The following is a 21727-nucleotide window of genomic DNA, read 5'->3' as shown; positions in this document are numbered from 1 at the left end:
CATCTTTACTTTGAAAGCTATCATCCTTTTAGACTATTCCCTTTTTCTCTGATTGTTACCACTGTTCCTTGGTCTGTTGGGCTTCATTTAGAGTGTCATCTTTATATCTTGCCTTTTCATCCTCTCTTGTAACCAGTCACAAGGTATCACCTTTTCATGTGCATCTCAAACTGGTTTTTACTTATTACCGCCGCCATTTGGGCCCATATTTTTTCACTTGAATTATATACTACATTAATCTCCTAAATAGATTTTCTGCCATTGATTTCTCTCTATCCATTTCCATTCTTTCTGCAACTGTCAGAATTTTTTTACACCTCTAGCATCATCTGTTCTCTTGTTCCAAAACTTTTAGTGACTTACCATTGATTACAAGATAAAGTGCAAACTCTTTAGCATTTTTATTAATGCTCAAGCACTTATGATTCCATTAAAAAGATTTACTAATAACTGTGGGCTATGCATTGTGTTAGGCAATTGAGAATTATTTATGAATTAGCACATGGCCTTTGCCCTCAAGGAAGTCACTTTCTAATAGATGAATCAAACATTTAAATATATAATTACAAAATATATAATGGTAGTTTAGAGAAGGGGGTAATAAACTCCATCTGGTTGGATCTAGGAATATTGAGCAGAGAAGGGACAACATTTAAGCCAGATTATGGTGAATAAGTAGGAGTACACTACATAAGAGGGTTAGGAAAGTCATTTGTTAAGGAAATGAAAGGCATAGAAGTGCCTTTACATGGAATGTAATTAATAGTTGATATTGAAGTTCAGGGTCCAGGAGAAGGCTTGGGGAATGGTGGAAGGTGAAACTAGGTAGGTAATATCTACAGTGAAAAGCTTTGTGTATTACTCTGAAATCTAAAGTAGTGCTAGGGAATCTGAAGAATTTGGAGTGTGAGAGGAAGTCATAAGCTCTATATTTTAGAAAAATCTTTGATGGTAGTGTGGAGGATAGATGAAATGGGAAACACATAGAGGCAGGACTGTCAATAATGTGGCTTTTACAGTATTTCAGACAAGAAATGATATTTAAACTCAAGTAATAGCATTGGTGCTGAGGAAGAGTGTGTTTTGGGGAGGGAGACTATGAATTAGTGAATTAGTGGTAAGAGTCTTAGGAATCATGTTGAAGATGGCTACTATTTATGAATACTTATTATATACAGGTACTATGCTAAGTGCTTTACATAGACTTTCTTATTTCATCCTCATAAAAACTCATAGGTTATGTACTATTATTATCTTTATTTTACTGTTAAGAAAATTAGATTTACAGAGGTTAAGAAACATACCCAGATTACACCGCTGATAAATTACTGAAGTGGGTTCAAACCTGGCCTTTCTCTCTTATACTTAACCACTATACTGTTTTGTAGTAGAGGAGAGGAGTGAAAAATATGAGAAGTAGAGGATAATGCCAGGTTTCTGGCTTATAGATACTTAGCTTATAGACCGAGTTTCTGGTAAATAGCACCGTTTGTTAAATATCAAAGGAAAACAAGGTTTGCAGAAGCAGAAATTTTAGCTTTTTGGGAGGATATATTGACTTTAAGATGCCTGTGGGACTTTCAGGTTTAGAAATCCAGTAGCAGTTGGATATAAGGACCTTGACTACAGATACAGATTTAGGAGTAATTAGCATATTTATGTCAGTTAAAGCAATGCATGTAAATTACTCAAACAGCATATGTAAATTGAAAAGGGGAGAAGACGTAACCCTTATAAACATTAACATTGGAGGTGCAGGCAGAGACTCTCTGTCTCCTTTATGGGCTGGCTCTTCCTAAGTCTAGCCCCAGATAACTAAGAAAAACTAAGAAAAAAAGGTTGCAGAAGCCAAAGGAAGAAAAGGGGTTTCAAGAATACCGAAGTAGTTGGTGTCAGTTGCCATTAAGATTCAAATGAGATAAAGACTGAAATGACTATCAATTTTGGCAATTGAAATGTCATCTTTACTTCATTGAGAGCTGTTTTAGAGGGCCAGTAAGAGGAGAAGGCAGCAGGTGAGGAAGTAGGATTAAGTGTTAATTTTGAGAAGCGTGGCTATGAAGGAATGACAAAAGAGGATAGCTTGATTCAGGGTTGAGGGACAATTTTTTTGTTTGTTTGTTTTTCGGTTGTTGTTGTTGTTGTTGTTGTTGTTGTTGTTGTTTTTTGAGACAGAGTCTTGCTCTGTCACCCAGGCTGGAGTGCAGTGGTGTGATCTCTGCTCACTGCAGCCTCCACCTCCCGGGTTCAAGCAATTCTCCTGCCTCAGCCTCTCGAGTAGCTGTGATTACAGGCTCCCGCCATCATGCACAGCTGATTTTTGTATTTTTAGTAGGGTTCGGCATGTTGGCCAAGCTGGTCCTGAACTCCTGACCTCAAGGGATCCGCCTGCCTCGGCCTCCCGAAGTGCTGAGATTACAGGCGTGAGCCACTGCACCCAGCCAAGGGACAATTGTTTTTAATGTAAGAGACATTAGTATATTTGTAACTGGAGAGGAAGAAGCCAGTGAAGAGAAATTGAAGATAACAAGAGAGGGAATGATTGATGTAGTAAAATTCCTTGAGCTTGGAAATTATGTCTCTCAGAGACTGTGAAGAATTAAAGATGGACATAGCCAGCTCTGTAACTCTTTACAGACTGTGTGATGTTGGGCAATTATTTAATCCTGGAGCTAGTAGAGTTTACCTTCTATAGTGGTTTGAATTGCTTATTATGCCTGGTACATAATAGGAATTCAGAAATTAGAGCTAATATTAATATGCAAATAGTTATAGATATTAGAGCAGAAACGTTGTTTGATGGCTTTTGTTTTCTCTATTATGATGAAGGGAAGGGATGTAAGTAAGAGAAGGAACTACAAAAGAGTGGGAAAAAAGTTGAAATATCCAGTTTTCAAATGCTAGAAGAACCTTTGTAACCTAGAATGAGTAAAGATTGTCAAGGAGCTTTAAGAACACATTCGGAATTAAAGAATCTAAGTTTATGTTGTTACTAGCAGTAACTATTAAGAGTGGAGAAAGCAAAATTTGGTTAATCCATAGTTGTGGGGAGTTTCAGAGCTGATGCAACCGAAAAGAAAGGGATATGGCCTTTGTCTTGTAGTTCCTTCCATCTAAAAGACCCTTTGCTTTTCTACATGCCTCTCTATCTCTGAAACCCCAACTCAGAGTAATTCCTTGACTGCTTTACCAGTGACCAAGTCCTATAGTTATCATACATAGCACTAAAAATCTTATCGGCTGGGTGCAGTGGCTCACACCTGTAATCCCAGCACTTTGGGAGGCCGAGGCAGGCGGATCGCCTGAGATCAGGAGTTCGAGACCAGCCTGGCCAACATGATGAAACCCCATCTCTACCAAAAATAAAAAATTAGCCGGGCATGGTGGCAGTCACCTGTAATCCTAGCTACTCGGGAGGCCGAGGCAGGAGAATCGCTTGAACCCAGGAGGCGAAGGTTGCAGTGAGCTAAGATCGTGCCATTGCACTCCAGCCTGGGTGACAAGAGCAAGACTTCATCTCAAAATCTTATCACTTGGATCACTTAGTTGGCAATCAATTGAGCAACAAACTTTGGCATCTCTTTTATCATATTCTTATGCAATTATTCTTAAATTATTTGGTTTTCACTTCCATCTTACTTCCAATGTGTGCATCTTACTTCCAATGAGACTGTAAGCTCTCAAGAATGGAAAGTTAATGACATCACTGGGATTTTTATATTTGTTGGTAGCCATATAACTCCTATCACCTTGTTTTCAGGTATGTATTTGATTATTCTGTAGAAAATGTTGAAGACTTTATATGATACATTAAACATGATAGAAATACATCTTTAAAGAATTTACTTTGTTTTAGCCTCTAAACAAAAAGTTGTCTATTTGCAGAGACGGTTCAGAGATATTTGGGGCCATTCAATCCCTCATATTTAAGTTAAACTAAATAAACAGACTAATGCAAGTTCTACCTATCAAGGCCCAAATTGCATTAACAGTAGCGACTGTCCCCACTACCGTTGTTGTTAATAAAGAGCTAAATATATATATAGTTTCTTGTTTTTTTTTTTCTGTGACGGAGTCTCACTCTGTCACCCAGGCTGGAGTGCAGTGGTGCAATCTCAGCTCACTGCAACCTCCGCCTCACAGGTTCAAGCAATTCTCCTGCCTCAGCCTCCTGAGTATCTAGGATTACAGTCATGTGCCACCATGCCTGGCTGATTTTTGTATTTTTAGTAGAGATGGTGTTTCACCATGTTGACCAGGCTGGTCTCGAACTCCTAACCTCGTGATCCACCCGCCTCTGCCTCCCAAAGTGCTGGTATTACAGGCTTGAGCCACCACACCCGGTGCATAAAGAGCTATATTTTAATAATAAAGACAAATTTTAGTGGCCGGGCGCGGCAGCTCATGCATGTAATCCCAGCACTTTGGGAGGCTGAGGTGGACGGATCACCTGAGGTCAGGAGTTCAAGACCAGCCTGGCCAACATGGTGAAACCCCGTCTCTACTAAAAATACAAAAATTAGCGGGGCATGGTGGTGCATGCTTGTAGTCCCAGGTACTCAGGAGGCTGAGGCAGGAGGATCACTTGAACCCAAGAGGCAGAGGTTGCAATGAGCCAAGATCACACTACTGCACTCCAGCCTGGGCAACAGAGCAACTGTGTCTCAAAAAAAAAAGGACAAATTTTAACAAAACTTTTCTATGAGCCGTTTGTTTCTTTCCTCTTCTGGTGTGCCCTTACCCATCTATATTTTTATGATTGTAACCAGTGTACTTTTAATTTTATATTTTTTAATTATACTGTAAACATGTTTCATGATTCAAGCTTCATAATTATTTTGGTAGCTGCATAATACTTCATTAAATTGATACACCATAATTTTCTTGACCAAAATATGTCAAAATGCCTCTAATAGAGAAATAATTATTTCTAACTTTTTAGTATGATGGATAATGTTGCACTAAACATCTTTGTGCATATCACTTTTTCTTCTGAATTATTTCCTTAAGAAAAGTTCCCAGAAGTGGAATTACAGAATCAAAGGATATGAACATTTTTATCGCTCTTAATATGCGCCAGTATAATTTTTTTTAAGGATTGATGAAGCCATTTTTTAAAAATTTATTTATTTCCAAAGTTCAGGGATACGTGTGCAGGATGTGCAGGTTTGTTACGTAGGTCAACATGTGCCACAGCGGTTTGCCACGCAGATTATCCCATTACCTCGGTATGAAGCACAGCATCCATTAGTTATTCTTTCTGATGCTCTTCCTCCTTTTACCACCCACCCTCCGACAGGCCCCAATGTGTGTTGTTTCCCCCATATGTCCACTTGTTCTTATCATTCAGCTCCCACTTATAAGTGAGAAAACACAGTATTTGGTTTTCTGCTCCTGCATTAGATTGTTGAGGATAATGGAAGCCATTGGTTTTGAATGGCCTGAAATGGACATCAACATTTGATTAGGACTAATAATTCTTTCATTATAGGTTTACATTGGCAAGTGCTTCAAAATTTAGATTGTATTATGTTCAATAGATAATTCCAAATTGTTTTGTGTAATAGTTATGTATTGTTTTAATTAATAAAATAATTCTTTTAATGTTAGTGGAAAATTCAGTGTTATCACTACTTTCTGATTATATGCTTGCTTGGAATAAATATACATTACTATTTATTTGTAGGACTTGATTAGAGACCAGGGATTTCGTGGTGATGGAGGTAAGTAGTGATTTCAGGTTTTTTAAAAAAACTCAAGGAAACTGCAATTGCTTTGCTGCTTATTTCCTTTATACTTGCCTCTTTCAAGAAACAGACACAGAGAAAAATGTGTAGCGTAACCCAAAATTTTTTTTTCTGTAGTATTTGTCATTTACCTCTAACAAAATGTTAACTAATTTATAACATGAGTAGAAAAGATGACTGGACATAAAAGGAAGTCTTAAAATGTACTATCTACAGTTTTAAAATTTCTTCCAGGATCAGACAAGATCGGACACGTTCAGGATGGTATGGCCGTAGACTACAGTTTTAAAATATCTTACCAAGGAAAGATCCTTAATTATTATACCCGCTTTATTAATTTCTAACCATCTTGAAAGCTCTTGTTGATAAATTTCCTTTGTGGGGCTCCACTGATACTTAAAGATTGACCTTAGAATCAGATAAAACTTTACTTTGCTAAATCATTCTGAAGAGGGGGTTTGTCAGACATTATCAACCACTTCCCTTCAACTTTCTGGAAGTGTTTTAAATGTACATTTTATAGAACAGACCCATAATGGCAAAGCCCATTTGTCCTCTTCTTAGTTCAGTAAATACACAAATGAGAAACCGAATTGAGATTTCTAACTAAATTTTTATCTGGTATTCACTGTAGCACATAAGACAACATTGCTTAAGAAAATACTTTTTGTAAGCATTACCCTATATAATGTTTTATAAGAGGTGATATATTTGAGACTATCTTGAAGTTTTCTTCCAGGAGGTCCTTTACACTTACCTTCCCTGCTGTCTTCTGCCTAGTAAGGAAGACCTGTAATAACTGCTTATCATGCTTAGAGTTGACCTCTTCACTGTGACCTTCTTTATCTTCAAAATATCTAAGCCCAGACTCAACAATATTTTACATTGAGTAAACATTGTTATAAACCTTCTTTTGTTATGTTTCTGTATACCTGTGAAGCAACCAAAATAATAATAAGCCTGCATTCTATACTCTGGACTTGGTATAGATGATAGCACATAGTTACACAAGCTTTTTTTTTCCTGTTTGTTATTTCATGAACCTGCCAATTAATGTTGCTGCCAGTTTGACTTTCATATGTCTTAATAGCTGTGGCTTTTGATAATTTTGCCTAATACATCCAGCATTTAAATGTTGCCATCATGTTAGCATCACAAAATTAACTTAGTCATAAACACAGCCTGCTTAGTACCTGAAAGCAAGTGGCATTTCTTGTCCTTTTCATGAGTCACTTTTTAAAAAATCATTGGGATTTTATGAAAATAAGCAGATTTTTGGTCCAGAATTATTTTATGAAGCAGGCTTCGATTCATCTTATTTATTCCCCATGACTTCTTTCATTTCTTCTATGTGTCTGTCTTCCTGTGTTTGCCTGCCCCTCTCTTTCTCTTCTAACAGCCCCTTTGAACCAGCTGATGCGCTGTCTTCGGAAATACCAATCCCGGACTCCCAGTCCCCTCCTACATTCTGTCCCCAGTGAAATAGTGTTTGATTTTGAGCCTGGCCCAGTGTTCAGAGGTAGTTGGGCTCTTCTTTCTTGTTTTCACCCAAAGCAAACTAAATATAAAACTACAGATGCTGTTTGTGCCTCACCCTCACAGCGTGTGTTTGTAAGTGTGAAAGTTTTCAGTACTAAATTTCTGCTTGGCCTGGCTGGAATGCTCTGAATGTGCTTCTCACACATACTCACTGCCACAAGCTTTCTGTATGCTGTCTGTCATAAATTTTTAAAAGCAAGAAAATCCTGACCTGAGATTTCCATCTTGTTTTTTTGTTATTTTATTACTTCTTGATCTTGATAATTTCTTAAACTTAGTGGGTGGGAATAAATAAGGTGGGTGGGGAAGAGCTTACTGGATTCCTTTGATTTTAATGCATTTAAGTGATTATTCTTGATGACTTAATATTTGTTAATTTTTGTGGTTTTTAAGAAAATTAAAGTGTCATTGGAAACTTCTATTATGAGATTTTATTAAGCTTTTGGACTTTTTTCAGATTCTGTAATACTAGCAGTGTTTTTTGGGTTTTTCTTTCCCCCCAGTATGGGATGTGTATATTTTTGTCAAAGGTAGGGAGCTGTTAAAAAAGAAAAAAAAGATTTATAACATATTTTAGATATTTCAGTGTACTTCAGAAATTTGAGAATTTATCCTTTTAATTATGTCCTAATAGAAGAAAGTTTACAGTATAATTTCATTCTCCCATTTCATTTTGCCATGTTCTATTTAGTAGTTAAATTGATTTGTAAAAACTTAAGTCGGGCCAGGCGCGGTGGCTCACGCCTGTAATCCCAGCACTTTGGGAGGCCGAGGTGGATGGATCACCTGAGGTGAGGAGTTCAAGACCAACCTGGTCAATATGGTGAAACCCCGTCTCTACAAAAAAAATTAGCCAGGCGTGATGGCGGATGCCTGTAATCCTAGCTACTTGGGAGGCTGAGGCTGGAGAATTGCTTGAACCCAGGAGGCGGAGGTTGCAGTGAGCCAAGATCACACCATTGTACTCCAGCCTGGGTGACAGAGCGAGACTCCATCTCAAAAAAACAAACAAACAAACAAACAAAAAACTTAAGTAAAAATTGGGACAGATGTCTTTCTATAAATATTTTTAAAGATTTGTATTTCTGACTCTTGCTAGTTAGTATCTGTTATATATTCTGAATGTAGTAATGGTGCTTTAGATTTTTGCTCTCTCAGCCCTGCTGTTTCTCAGAAAATCCATAGAATGGGATGGAAGTCATACAGTAGTGAGTAATACAACTAAATTAAGTGATACAATAAAACTACTTAGTAGATCATAACCGTGAAGCCTAGTCAAGTAGTTGAGGCTTTATAATGTTGAAAATTATCAATGGAAGGTAGAAAATGGATTGTGCTCTACTTAATAGACATTCTGGATACCATTTTAGTTTAGAAAATTGCATATGAGATCATGAAAATTCTACGTGGTGATATAATATGATGTAATAATGGTAAACATTTTCTACAGATTAAACATTTAAATGTGGTTATTTGTATCCTTGTTATCTCAAAGATAGTGGCTCTTTTTTTTCCTTAAGACTAGCAGTCATTTTTTAAAAAGAATCTATTTTCTTGAGGTCATTTTGTTCTGTATATAGAACTATTATCTGGACATCTGAGTTCTACTCAGCCGTATTCAGGCCCCAGTAAGATTCACTGCCCTGAACCCTTCTGAACCAGGTGCTACTGTACCTTAACTCAGGACGTTTGCCATGAGAAAGATGTGCAACCCTACCAACAGAGATCACTTCCAGAGAGTATACTCCTCAGGCTCACTTGACCTATAGAATATTTGTATTTATAGTAACTTGTCTGAGAGGCCATAGCGCTTACTTACAAAGCTCTCACTTACAAAGGCAGAGATTTTTCAGAAGGTCTTGAGAAATATGCCTGGCTTTATTTACACTAACTTTGTTTTGTAGGTAACAAATAATGTTTGTTTAATAATGGAAGCCTCCAGGAACCAATGATACTGACCAATATCTCTTAAATAGTAGAGCATGTAGTTTAGGATTATATTTGAGTTTAGTGATTAATATGAATAAGTCAGATATTTTCAACATTATGGCCATTATTAGAAAATGTTTCCATTTGGGAGTTTCCTTTTTTTTAATATTGATTGGCTGTTGAGGTAATATTAAATAATTAATTAAAAGTGTATTTGTTATATAGGCTTTTACATTGATTTTGCTTTTTGATTTTTTCATCAAAGAAACAGAAACTTGGGAGTATTTTTAATATTTCTGTCTTGTTTTAGAGAGATTGTTTTTCTCCTAGATTTTGCACCAGTAAATAAAGTGTGTGTCTATCATCAGCTATCTTAAAGGTCATTAAATTGGCCAGAAAACTAAAAGAAATTATAGTTGTAATCACCAAATGAGGCCCCTTTTTGGCCCATCCTTTCCAAAAGGTCTATGTTTAAACATGCACTACGTTTTAAAATTAAGTCTAAATATCCCCCAGCCCTCTACCCCTGATAAATTAACATACTTGCTCCTCCTTAATGTATACATTTTTCTTTTCACTAATTTAGGATCAACCACAGGTTTGTCTGCCACCCCCCCTGCCTCATTACCTGGCTCACTAACTAACGTGAAAGCCTTACAGAAATCTCCAGGACCTCAGCGAGAAAGGAAGTCATCTTCATCCTCAGAAGATAGGAATCGAATGGTAAGAGTATATGATATCTTTTTTTCTCTGAGTTCTTTCTTCTTAGAAGTCACAGCCAAATGTAATATTATCCTTTAGATATATTATGTCCATATGTGACACAGAGTTCCCATACTTAAATAAATTTAAGAGCTGATAGTTTTTTGCTTAAAGCATATTTCTACAGCACTGCTTTTTGCTGTCATCTGTAATATAATTTAGTAAAAGGCAGTTTTGGAAGAGTAACAGTATTCTGTTTGTAAAGTAAGGAAAAAGAGAGAAAGCTAGTATTAGAAGGTATGAAAAGGCTGGTCCAGAATTCAGATATCTACCAAGGACATTCTTCCCTATTTAAAAAATCAACTTTCTTCTGCAGAATGAATCCACCATGGCACATGTATACCTATGTAACAAACCTGCACATTCTGCACATGTATCCCAGAACTTAAAATAAAATTTAAAAATAAAATAAAAAACGAATACTTTTTAGCCATAGTGTTGGCTACTAATTGTTGAATAAGTGGATCTTTTATCCTACTAAAGTAATTTTATATGTTGATTTTTTTTTTTAGAAAAACTGAATTAGATAAGATACATGAAGAAATTTAGCACTGATTGTAAAAGACTACATAGATGAATTGTCAGTAGTTACCATAGGTTAACTTAAATTTTTTGTGATTTAGAGCCAAAACTATTCACAAATATAGTGCACTTATCTTGCTCCTTAAAGTCTTCCAGATGATAAAAACATTTTACTTATTTCAGTAATATACATTCCTGCTCATACCCCATAAATAATTTATATTTTTTAATAAATTGTTTCCATCCTAACCATCCTTCTGAGTAAACTATCACAAGGACAGAAAACCAAACACCACATGTTCTCACTCATAGGTGGGAATTGAAGAGTGAGAACACTTGGACACAGGGCGGGGAACATCACCCACTGGGGCCTGTCATGGGGTAGGGGGAGGGGAGAGGGATAACATTAAGAGAAATACCTAACACAAATGACGAGTTAATGGGTGCAGCACACCAACGTGGCACATGTATACATAAGTAACAAACCTGCACGTTGTGCACATGTACCCTAGAACTTAAAGTATAATAAAATAAAAAATAAAAATAAATAAATTGTTTCCATCCTAATACTGACTTCAGTCTTTTTTTTTTTATTTTTTATTATACTTTAGGTTTTAGGGTACATGTGCACAATGTGCAGGTTTGTTACATATGTATCCATGTGCCCTGTTGATTTCCTGCACCCATTAACTCGTCATTTAGCATTAGGTGTATCTCCTAATGCTGTCCCTCCCTCCTCCCCCAACCCCACAACAGTCCCCGGAGTGTGATGTTCCCCTTCCTGTGTCCATGAGTTCTCATTGTTCAATTCCCACCTATGACTGAGAACATGCGGTGTTTGGTTTTTTGTCGTTGCGATAGTTTACAGAGAATGATGTTTTCCAGTTTCATCCATGTCCCTACAAAGGACATGAACTCATCATTTTTTATGGCTGCATAGTATTCCATGGTGTGTATATGCCACATTTTCTTAATCCAGTCTATCATTGTTGGACATTTGGGTTGGTTCCAACTCTTTGCTATTGTGAATAGTGCCGCAATAAACATACGTGTGCATGTGTCTTTATAGCAGCATGATTTATAGTCCTTTGGGTATATACCCAGTAATGGGATGGCTGGGTCAAATGGTATTTCTAGCTCTAGATCCCTGAGGAATCGCCACACTGACTTCCACAATGGTTGAACTAGTTTACAGTCCCATAAATTTAAGTTTTGTATTTTAAGAGTCATACTTTTAACTACTATTCCTCCAGAGAATTTTTCTTAAGGGAATCTCTTCCTATATCCCTCTCAGGCATAAGATAATGTACTTAGGGTGAAACATAAGATTTTCTTTTTCAGTTTGGTTTGACTTGACTTTTGTACTATTTTTATCAAGAAAACACTTGGTAGACGGGACTCAAGTGATGATTGGGAGATTCCTGATGGGCAGATTACAGTGGGACAAAGAATTGGATCTGGATCATTTGGAACAGTCTACAAGGGAAAGTGGCATGGTAAGTATGTAATGTGGTGACATTGTGACAAGTCATAATAGGGTATGCTTAACAACTTTTATTTTGTAAAAAATATCATCAAAGAAAATATTCACTATTTGCATCAATAAACTGTTTTGATTAGTTTCAGGACTCCTCCAAAAGTTTCTAACAAAAATTATGGGAAATAAAAACTGTTCACAGCAATCGGGACTCCTACCATTTTATAACAGTAATAATTTTTAAAGGGGAATTCCTCCAGGTTAACTAGTCCTCAAAAGGATTTTTTTTTCTTTTAGAGTCTTTCAGCTGATAATTTTATTTGTATTATAAGTCACAATGTTCTTAATGGCTGGGCGCAGTGGCTTACGCCTGTAATCCCAGTACTTTGGGAGGCTGAGGCTGATAGATCACGAGGTCAGGAGATCAAGACCATACTGGCCAACATGGTGAAACCCCATCTCTACTAAAAATACAAGAATTAGCTGGGTGTGGAAGCACGTGCTTGTAGTCCCAGCTACTCGGGAGGCTGAGGCAGGAGAATCGCTTGAACCCAGGAGGCAGAGGTTGCAGCGAGCTGAGATCTCTCCACTGTACTCCAGCTTGGTGACGGTGAGACTCCGTCTCAAAAAAAAAATTAAGAAACAAATATAAGTGGCCAGTAAATATATACAAAATGTTCAACCTCACTAGTTATCAAAGAATTGCAAATTCAAAAAATAGAAATCATTATTTGCCTCTTAGTTGGACAAAATCTTTTTAAATTGGATTATATTAGGAGTAGTGGATGTATTTTCATCAAAGGTTTAATATTAATGAAAGTGAACATGTATCCAACTAATAAAGAATTGGATAGCCGGGCGCGGTGGCTCACGCTTGTAATCCCAGCACTTTGGGAGGCCGAGGCGGGCAGATCACGAGGCCAGGAGATCGAGACCACGGTGAAACCCCGTCTCTATTAAAAATACAAAAAAATTAGCCGGGTGTGGTGGCGGGCGCCTATAGTCCCAGCTACTCGGAAAGGCTGAGGCAGGAGACTGGCGTGAACCCAGGAGGTGGAGCTTGCAGTGAGCCGAGATTGCGCCACTGCACTCCAGCCTGGGTGACAGGGCAAGACTCCGTCTCAAAAAAAAAAAAAAAAAAAAAGAATTGGATAAATTTATACCTTCATATGTGATTATATAGAAGTTAAAATAGCATGGTAGAGGTACATTTATTGATATAGAAAGGTGTCTTTGGTATATGAAATTTTTCAAAGCAGTATGTATAAGATACCATATTATGGAGCTCATAGAAATATATAACATAGTTTTTTATATGACGGTATTCTAGGCCAGGCACAGTGGCTCACGCCTGTAATCCCAGCACTTTGGGAGGCCGAGGCAGGTGGATCACCCAAGGTCAGGAGTTTGAGACCATCCTGGCCAACATGGTGAAACCTCATCTCTACTAAAAATACAAAAAATTAGCCCAGCTTTGTGGTGGGCGCCTGTAATCTCAGCTACTCAGGAGGCTGAGGCAGGAGAATTGCTTGAACCTAGGAGGTGGAGGTTGCAGTGAGCTGAGATCCCACCATTGCACTCCAGCCTGGATAACAGAGCAGTGAGACTCTGTCTAAAAAAAAAAAAAGACTGTATTTTAGTATATATCTCCTTAAGCTATGTTTTCACAGGTGTTCATAAATATTCACACTACATTCGTGTAAAAGCCTAATAACATATAATGTCACTTTTGAGTGACATAATTAAGGGAATTTTTTTATACCTTCAAAATGTCTTTAAACTTTTTTTAAGTGCTGTGCAGTATTTTATGATACAAACAATAGAATAAGCACTGTATTACTTTGATAATTGAGAAAAATCAATGTTGATTTAACTTATTAAGATATACATACAGGTTGAATATTTATTTATTTTTGTTTGTTTTGTTTTGTTTTGAGACAAGGTCTCACTCTGTCACCCAGGCTGGAGTGCGGTGGCGCAATCTCAGCTCACTACAACCTCTGCCTCCCAGATTCAAGCAATTCTCCTACCTCAGCCTCCTGAGTAGCTAGGATTACAGGCGCGTACCACCACCCCTGGCTAATTTTTGTATTTTGAGTAGAGACGAGGTTTCGCTGTGTTGGCCAGGCTGTTCTCAAACTCCTGACCTCAGGTGAGCCACCCACCTTGGCCTTCCAAAGTGCTGGGATTACAGGTGTGAGCCAGCGCACCTGGCCAGGTTGGGTATCTTTAATCCAAAATCCAAAACCCGAAATGCTCCAAAATCCAAAACTTTCTGAGCACTGACATGATGCTCAAAGGAAATGCTTATTGGAGGATTTCAGATGTTTGGATTAGGGATGCTAAACTGGTAAGTATAATCAAAATATTCCAAAATCAGAAAAAAATTGAAATTTGAGACACTTCTGGTCCCAGGCATTTTGGATAAGGGATACTCATCCTGTGTATAAAAGTGCACATAAATTAGCCAGGCATAGTGGCATGTGTCTGTACTCCCAGCTATTGAGGAGGCTGAGGTGGGAGAATGGCTTCAGCCCAGGAGTTCAAGGCTGCAGTGAGCCATGATCACACCACTGCACTCCATCCAGCCTAGGTGACAGAGCAAGAGTCTGTCTCTAAAAAAATTAAATAAACAGATCATTACTAGCACTCTAGAAACACCCTCCCATGTCCTCTTCTAGCCAATCACCTCTCTCCCAAGGGTAACCACCATTGTGATCACAACAGGAAGTGCATAGTGTGTACTCTTTTGTGTCGGCCCTTTCACTCAACATTGTTTATAAGATTCATCTATGTTGTTGTGTGAAGTTGGAGGTCATTCATTCTCTTTATAGTATTTCATTGTGTGACTATAACATGATTTCTTCTTTCACCTATTGCAATTGGATCATTTCCAGTTTGGGGCTTTGATTAATGCTGGTGCTGTAAAGATTTTTAGTGTATGTCTTTTGGTGAACATGTAACCATTGCTGGGTATATACCTAGGACAGAATTGTGAGACTGCAGGGTATGCATATAAGTTTTAGTAATGCTGCCAACAGTGTTAAAAAGTAGTTGTACCAATTTAAACACCTACTGGCAGTGTTGAAGTTACAGCTGTTTCACATAAAGTTTTTTTTAAATTTTAGTGACAATTTTAGTCATTTTCCTAATCAAAAGTATCATAAGTAATCCATAAATTTGAAAAGAATGTTAACTACTCTGATAAAAATGTTTTGTAGTTTCCTACTTTTAAGCAAAATTCCATAGGGCCTGTTCATTGTAGTTTCAACATTACTTGCAGTTTCAGTTAGTAAATAAATATTAAGTCTGGTAAGTATAATTTAATATTGTCAAATAATTTGGAAAATACCATGGGTACTTAATTGATTTTACCAAATTTCCATGGAACAAACAAGGTTGGCTGTTTTTTGGATTGATATTTTGAAATACTAGTACAGGAATATCATTGTTAGTTGAGTTTTTAGCCTTAGAAAACATATGGAGTTTAGATAGCTAAAGTATAATTTATTTGTGATTTAATAATGGTATGGAATTAGGGCTATGATAATGAGTGAAAACACCCAAGAATGTTTTATACTTTTAAATTTTAAAAATTGAAATGACACTTGGAATAACAATTGCCTTTTAGGTGATGTGGCAGTGAAAATGTTGAATGTAACAGCACCTACACCTCAGCAGTTACAAGCCTTCAAAAATGAAGTAGGAGTACTCAGGTGAGCTTGTGTGAATTACTCTTTTCCAGAGAAAGAAGTTATTTTTATTAGCTCCTGGTTCCCAGTGGTAGCGACTATTAGCTTTACAGATTTACTCAAAATGGATAAATATGTAGAAACAGAGTATGTCTGAGTATATTTTTGTCTTTAACCACATTCTTTTAAGTAGTATGCAATGTTATATGGTATGGCTGATAGAATACTTAATCCTAGACTGAATTAATGGAAGTATAGTATTCTGATAATATAAAGTAATAGTTCTACTTATGAAAAGAATACGCTCCAATTTTAAGCTTATCAGAATACATTTAGAGATGGTATTTAGTCCTGGGCTCTGGAATTTTAGAAACATTGACAAACTAGAATATGTCTAGCAAGAACCACCTAAATAGGGAAGATTCCAGATTCCAGAGGTGTACCAGGGGAAAATAATCAACAGAACTGAGGATATTTAGTTCACAGAAGGCTGTTATGTTCAAGAGAGTGCACAGTTATTACAGAGTGTGGAAAAAAAAGTTATTCCAGAGAGCAGACCAGGGAAGCAAGCCAGAGGTGAAAGTTGTAGGAAAATGATTTTGTCTCAACACTTGGAAACTTTATAATGCCAGAACTACTTAAATAAAGATGTGAGAGTCAGCTACAACTGAATGATGAACTTCCCATAGTTAAAGATATTTAAGCAACCTCTAGTTGCCTGTCAGATATATTTAAAAAGATATCTCTGCATAAGGTAGGAGGTTAGACTTGGCAATTCCCAGTCTCTTCTAAATGTATCCTTTTGTTGCCTTTTTAAAAAAACAGCTTTTTCTGACATTTTACCGATAGATAGACTACTTTGGTTCTCTTTTGTAAGAATTGCTAAAGTTTGTCGACATTTAATATTTACTGTCACATTTCTTTGTATAGGAAAACACGACATGTGAATATCCTACTCTTCATGGGCTATTCCACAAAGCCACAACTGGCTATTGTTACCCAGTGGTGTGAGGGCTCCAGCTTGTATCACCATCTCCATATCATTGAGACCAAATTTGAGATGATCAAACTTATAGATATTGCACGACAGACTGCACAGGGCATGGAGTAAGTTCCATTCTGTTAAATGTCTTGTAAATTATTTTTGAAGACCATTAAGGATGTTTTAAAGGTTTTGGCTGCTATTCTTTCGGATTGCATTTTAAATTACTGTCCAGGAACATAAGGATGCTAACTAATGGCTAGTAAATAATATGATACTAAAAAATAAATGTCTCTGTCTAGTGCAGACTTCAGAACATATATCAAGTATTTGATAATAAATACATGACTGCAAACTTAGGCTTAGCACTCAGTGATTGAGCCAAGCAAGAGAGGTTCAGAAGATAGAAACAGCAAAAACCTGCTAAAAAGTTGTTAGCAGTTGTTGAAGTAAACGGAATGGTTGTTAGTTACTTTTTCAAATCAGTTTGTCTGAGTGCCCATATTTTTGGTTGCAAAATGGTCAGTTAATAAAGTTAAAGTGAAAAATCTGCATTCTGACCCTTTTTGAGGATTTCAAAATGAATTCATATCTGTTGAATTTTGCTATGCAATTTAAGGAGTTATTTTATAAAGTTTACCATAAGCTAATATGAGGAACTGACTTTGAAGGATAAATTTTAAATTTTGTATGCAACTCTTAAGTGCAAATGAATAGGTAAATTAAAAGGTAAAATTAAATAAATTTTTAAAGCACTTAGGTGAAAATTATAAACTCAGTAAAATATAAATTTGAAAGCTCTGTGAGAAGTTTAAAAATAGTTATGATCTTAATTATTTTGTTTTTTACAAATTGCTTTCACTTACATAGATTATTATGTCATTTAATCTTTATAATGTTATGAAGGAGATCTTTTTTCTTTTTACAGATAAGGAAATTGAGGCTTTTAAGTTCCTTGTCTAAGGGCACACATTTAATAAGTGGCACCAAAGGTGTTTAACTCAAGATTTCTGACTCCCAATCCAGTATTCTTTCCCCATAACCACTATGCTACTTTTACATTATAAAATTAGAATGAAAGAGTAAAAGGGTATATATGTACTAACACCTACAACTCTAACTGAGTATTACTCCTAGCAAGTAAGTGTAGAGCCAAGACTCAAAACCACATCTGGCTCTTAGATCTTCCAACTATACCACCTTCTCTTTCTCAAAACTAGGCAATATATCTATAATTTAGATTGTTTACAAGCCTATATTCGGCCAAAATACTTATTACAGCAAATTATTACTTTATTCAGTAACACTCCCACATACCCCTAGACTTGAAACAATCTCAACCTTTCAGATAAGTTAGAATCTCTGAATCTGTTTGAATCTAAAGCCTTTTAAAGAATTAAAATCTTGGCCAGGCACAGTGGCTCACACCTGTAATCCCAGAACTATGGGACGCCGAGGCAGGCGGATCACCTGAGGTCAGGAGTTCAAGACCAGCCTGACCAACATGGAGAAACCCCGTCTCTACTAAAAATACAAAATGAGCCAGGCACAAGCCTGTAATCCCAGCTACTTGGGAGGCTAAGGCAGGAGAATCACTTGAACCTGGGAGGCGGAGGTTGCAGTGGGCCGAGATCACACCATTGCACTCCAGCCTGGGCAACAAGAGCGAAATTCCATCTCAGAAAAAAAAAAAAAAAAATTGAAATTTTGTGAAGAGTAAACCATGGCAAAAATTGTGAACATTCAGTGAAAAACAAAGCATATTCTCTTCCCACACCACTAGTCTCTTTCCAATTTCTTCAGCAGGCCAAGCGTCTTCCTTCTTTAGGACCTTTATGTTTGTTATATTCTCTTTAGGATACACATGCCGCAAATATCCTTGTGTCTCTGTTCATATGTCCCCTTTTAATAGAAACCCTTGCTCACCTTATATAACTAACATGTCCCCACATCACTCTGTCACTCACTATACCCATAGGCTTGATTTTCTTTATAACGCACAGCTCCATCTGACTTGTTTGTTGTCTTTTATCCCCACTAGAATGCAGGCTGTATGAGAGCAGGGGCTTTTTTTCATTATTTTATGCCTATGCCTAGAATGGGACCTAGCATACTCAGTACATAACTGTTAAATGAAAATGATTACACACAACTGCATATTATTGACAGATTTACCTTTCAGAAGAAAGAGATGCCAAATCCTTCTCACATCACAACCGAGAAATGTGGCTGGGCATGTTGGCTCACACCTGTAATCCCAGCACTTTAGAAGGCCAAGGTGGGAGGATTGCTTGAGCCTAAGAGTTCAAGACCAGCCAGGAAACATAGGGAGACCCTTGTCTCTGTAAAAAATAAAAAATTTAGCCAGGTGTGGTGGCACGCGCCTGTAGTCCTAGCTACTCAGTAGGCTGAGGTGGGAGGATCACTTGAGCCCAGGAGTGTGAGGATGCAAGGAGTCACGATTGTGCCACTGCATCCAGCCTGGGTAACAGAGTGAGACCCTGTCCCAAAACAAACAGGCTGGGTGTAGTGGCTTATGGCTGTAAACCCAACACTTTGGGAGGCCGAGGTGGGTGGATTAAGACAAGAAGTGACAGTAAAGAAGAACATTATCAAATTGGAATAGTGCTACAGTCTGAAGAACAGTCAGTGAAGAGGTGATATATTTTCAGAATATCACTTTACAGTTTGGGATTATCAGTGTAAACTTTAGTCATCTACTCTGAAACACTTTGGTTATGTTTTTAAATAGATCTCACCGTTTAACATGATGCAATGAGTGTACAATAGTATGAACATAGATCATTCCATTCAGTTTATCCTAGATTTTAGCAACTGAAAAGTATTAATTCCAAGTTTTAAGCCCTCCAGCAGAGCATACTTTCTAGTACCAGTTTAAAATTAACCAAGGAAGATATAGTTTATTTTCTCTTTTTGTTTTATCTTGTAAGATGATAACATAGAACTGGTTAAATGTACCAACACATCTTCAGTTTCTGAAGGATTTGGTAGGTTGAAACTCCTCTTATTAACAGGGCTATGTGAGTTTCAGATTAAGGTGACAAATTTTTGCTCCTTCCTGGAACTCCACTAAAACTATAATAAAGGAATTTTTTTTAAAGCATGGACACAACAGAGAGGAATGAGACAATATCAGCAACATTTTGAAAGCTGGCTGGAAAGCAGATGGAGAAGTGATCATGGACTTAGACCCCAAAAGGCTAAATGATCAGTCGGCAGTGGGGAAATGAAAGCCAACCTGGTTTATACCATCGAATCCTCAATTCTCAGGAATTGGCAGTATCAGCTATCTCAGGGGATGAAAGAGTTAAAATGAAAGGCCTGTTTGAAAAGCTGTTATTTCTCTAAATCTGTTCTCTTACTCACCAGGTAACTGCTCCATCCCTATCCTAGCAGTAGACTGGAAGTTTCTTCTCTAGAGAGGGGAAAATAAATATCTCTGGACTGGGAGACCCTAATCTATGTCTAGGACATGGATATCTTTCCCAAAACATGGGGATTTGATGACTGTGTGCTTACTAAATGATGAAGGGAGATTTCCCCAGCCCTCTCTTTTTATTTGATTCCCAACATGCTAGTAGCCAAACCTTACTCTTCCTGCAGGAGATTCAAAGAGTCTTGGATGAATTTTACCAGCTCAAGAGGAAAGACCCAAAGAAAGTGACATCAGGGATTCCACCTAGATTACTGTATAGTTCAAAAATAGCAAGCCCATCTGTATGTTCAAAGCCTCCAGGCAGCTTGTAAGTCCCTCACTTAGTCTAAGTAAGAGTATCGCTGGATAACTAGACATTGGTGGGGAAGTCTTATGCAAATAAGAGAGACTAAAATAGGCACTGGGAGAGACACATACAATGCAAGATTATCTCTCCCCTTCCTCACCCCACCTCCAAAAAACCTATCAGTTTTCTCAGAGGGAGAAAAGATAACTTTATGTCCATTAAACAGGAACAGAGGTTTTCTAAGGCACATTCATATAACAGCAGCAACAAAATGCTAAAATGTTGATATTTACAGTACACTGGAAATTGTGTCCTTTGCAATTATTTAAAAGTAACTTTTAAATGTTAATTTAAAAGGAGTTACATACTTTCTCAGAATTCTTTTAAGGGGTGTTCAGCAAAAAAAGTTTAAAAACTATTATGTTAAACACTATATGGTTTAATATTAAATTTCTATATATGCAACATAATTCAGAAGGGACACTTAGTTAAATTTTTTTACAAACCAAGTTACATAAAATATGTATAATTAATTGGAACACATAACCAGATTGCATCAGTGAGTCTTGAAGTGGATATACCTGTTTTCTTCTCTAGTGTCAATGACTAAAGCACACTATTTTCACTACTTTTTTTTTATTTTGAGACAGAGTCTCACTCCTCTGTCACCCAGGCTAGACAGGCTAGAGTGCAGCGACACTCTCTCAGCTCGCTTCAACCTCTGCCTCAAGTGATCTTCCCAACCTCGGTCTCCCTAGTAGCTGGGACTACAAGGGCGCACCGTCACACCCGGCTCATGTTTTTGTATTTTTTGTAGAGACGGAGTTTGCCATGTCACCCAGGCTGGTCTCAAACTCCTGGGCTCAAGCGAGCCACTGCCTCCGCCTCCCACAGTGCTGGGACTACAGATGTAAGCCACCAGGCCTGGCCTATTTTCAGTACATTTGATTGAACGTTGTTGTTGTTGTTGTTGTTGTTGTTGTTGTTGTTGTAAAACAATCCGTTCTAAGGTATCAGGCTGACAGATGTTAGAACAAACAGGATGGTCCTAGGGGTCATGAACTGGTTCTTCAAATCCTAACTGTTGCTGCTGATTTTGTAACAGATTTTAACGTATCTTTTGACTTCTGGTCACTCATTTCAGCCTCGTGTTTTGTTCTCTGTTTTAATTTCCCCCTATCTATTCCCATGGATCAAATGACACAGATGGAATTCTTTACATACCTAATTTTTCCTCCCTATTTCCAATACTGTTCATCTTGAATGCCAACCATAGTTTCATCCTGAGGGCTTTGTTTTGGAATTATCTCCAGAAGTTATTCCCAGTTAGAAGC

General features: G+C 37.3%; 1 protein-coding gene across 11 annotated transcripts in view; it reads left to right on the top strand.

Moving 5' to 3' along the window:
- BRAF (B-Raf proto-oncogene, serine/threonine kinase) overlaps positions 1 to 21727 on the top strand; it is a 208738-nt gene that overhangs the window by 139903 nt on the left and 47108 nt on the right. For 8 of the 11 annotated variants that reach the window (XM_055284221.2, XM_055284219.2, XM_055284218.2 and 5 more), the window contains 5 exons: positions 5687 to 5723; positions 9802 to 9938; positions 11878 to 11995; positions 15608 to 15692; positions 16599 to 16775. In XM_055284221.2, coding sequence (XP_055140196.1) covers positions 5687 to 5723; positions 9802 to 9938; positions 11878 to 11995; positions 15608 to 15692; positions 16599 to 16775 — 554 coding nt within the window. Of the gene's footprint in view, positions 1 to 5686; positions 5724 to 7146; positions 7267 to 9801; positions 9939 to 11877; positions 11996 to 15607; positions 15693 to 16598; positions 16776 to 21727 lie in introns of all 11 variants that reach the window. The other 3 variants (XM_055284216.2, XM_055284222.2, XM_055284224.2) reach the window with 3 other exon arrangements.

This window comes from Symphalangus syndactylus, chromosome 6 (genome assembly GCF_028878055.3).
Source record: "Symphalangus syndactylus isolate Jambi chromosome 6, NHGRI_mSymSyn1-v2.1_pri, whole genome shotgun sequence".
Lineage (NCBI taxonomy): Eukaryota > Metazoa > Chordata > Mammalia > Primates > Hylobatidae > Symphalangus > Symphalangus syndactylus.
Note: the sequence above shows the minus strand (reverse complement) of the source record. Positions and strands in the feature narration are given on the sequence as shown.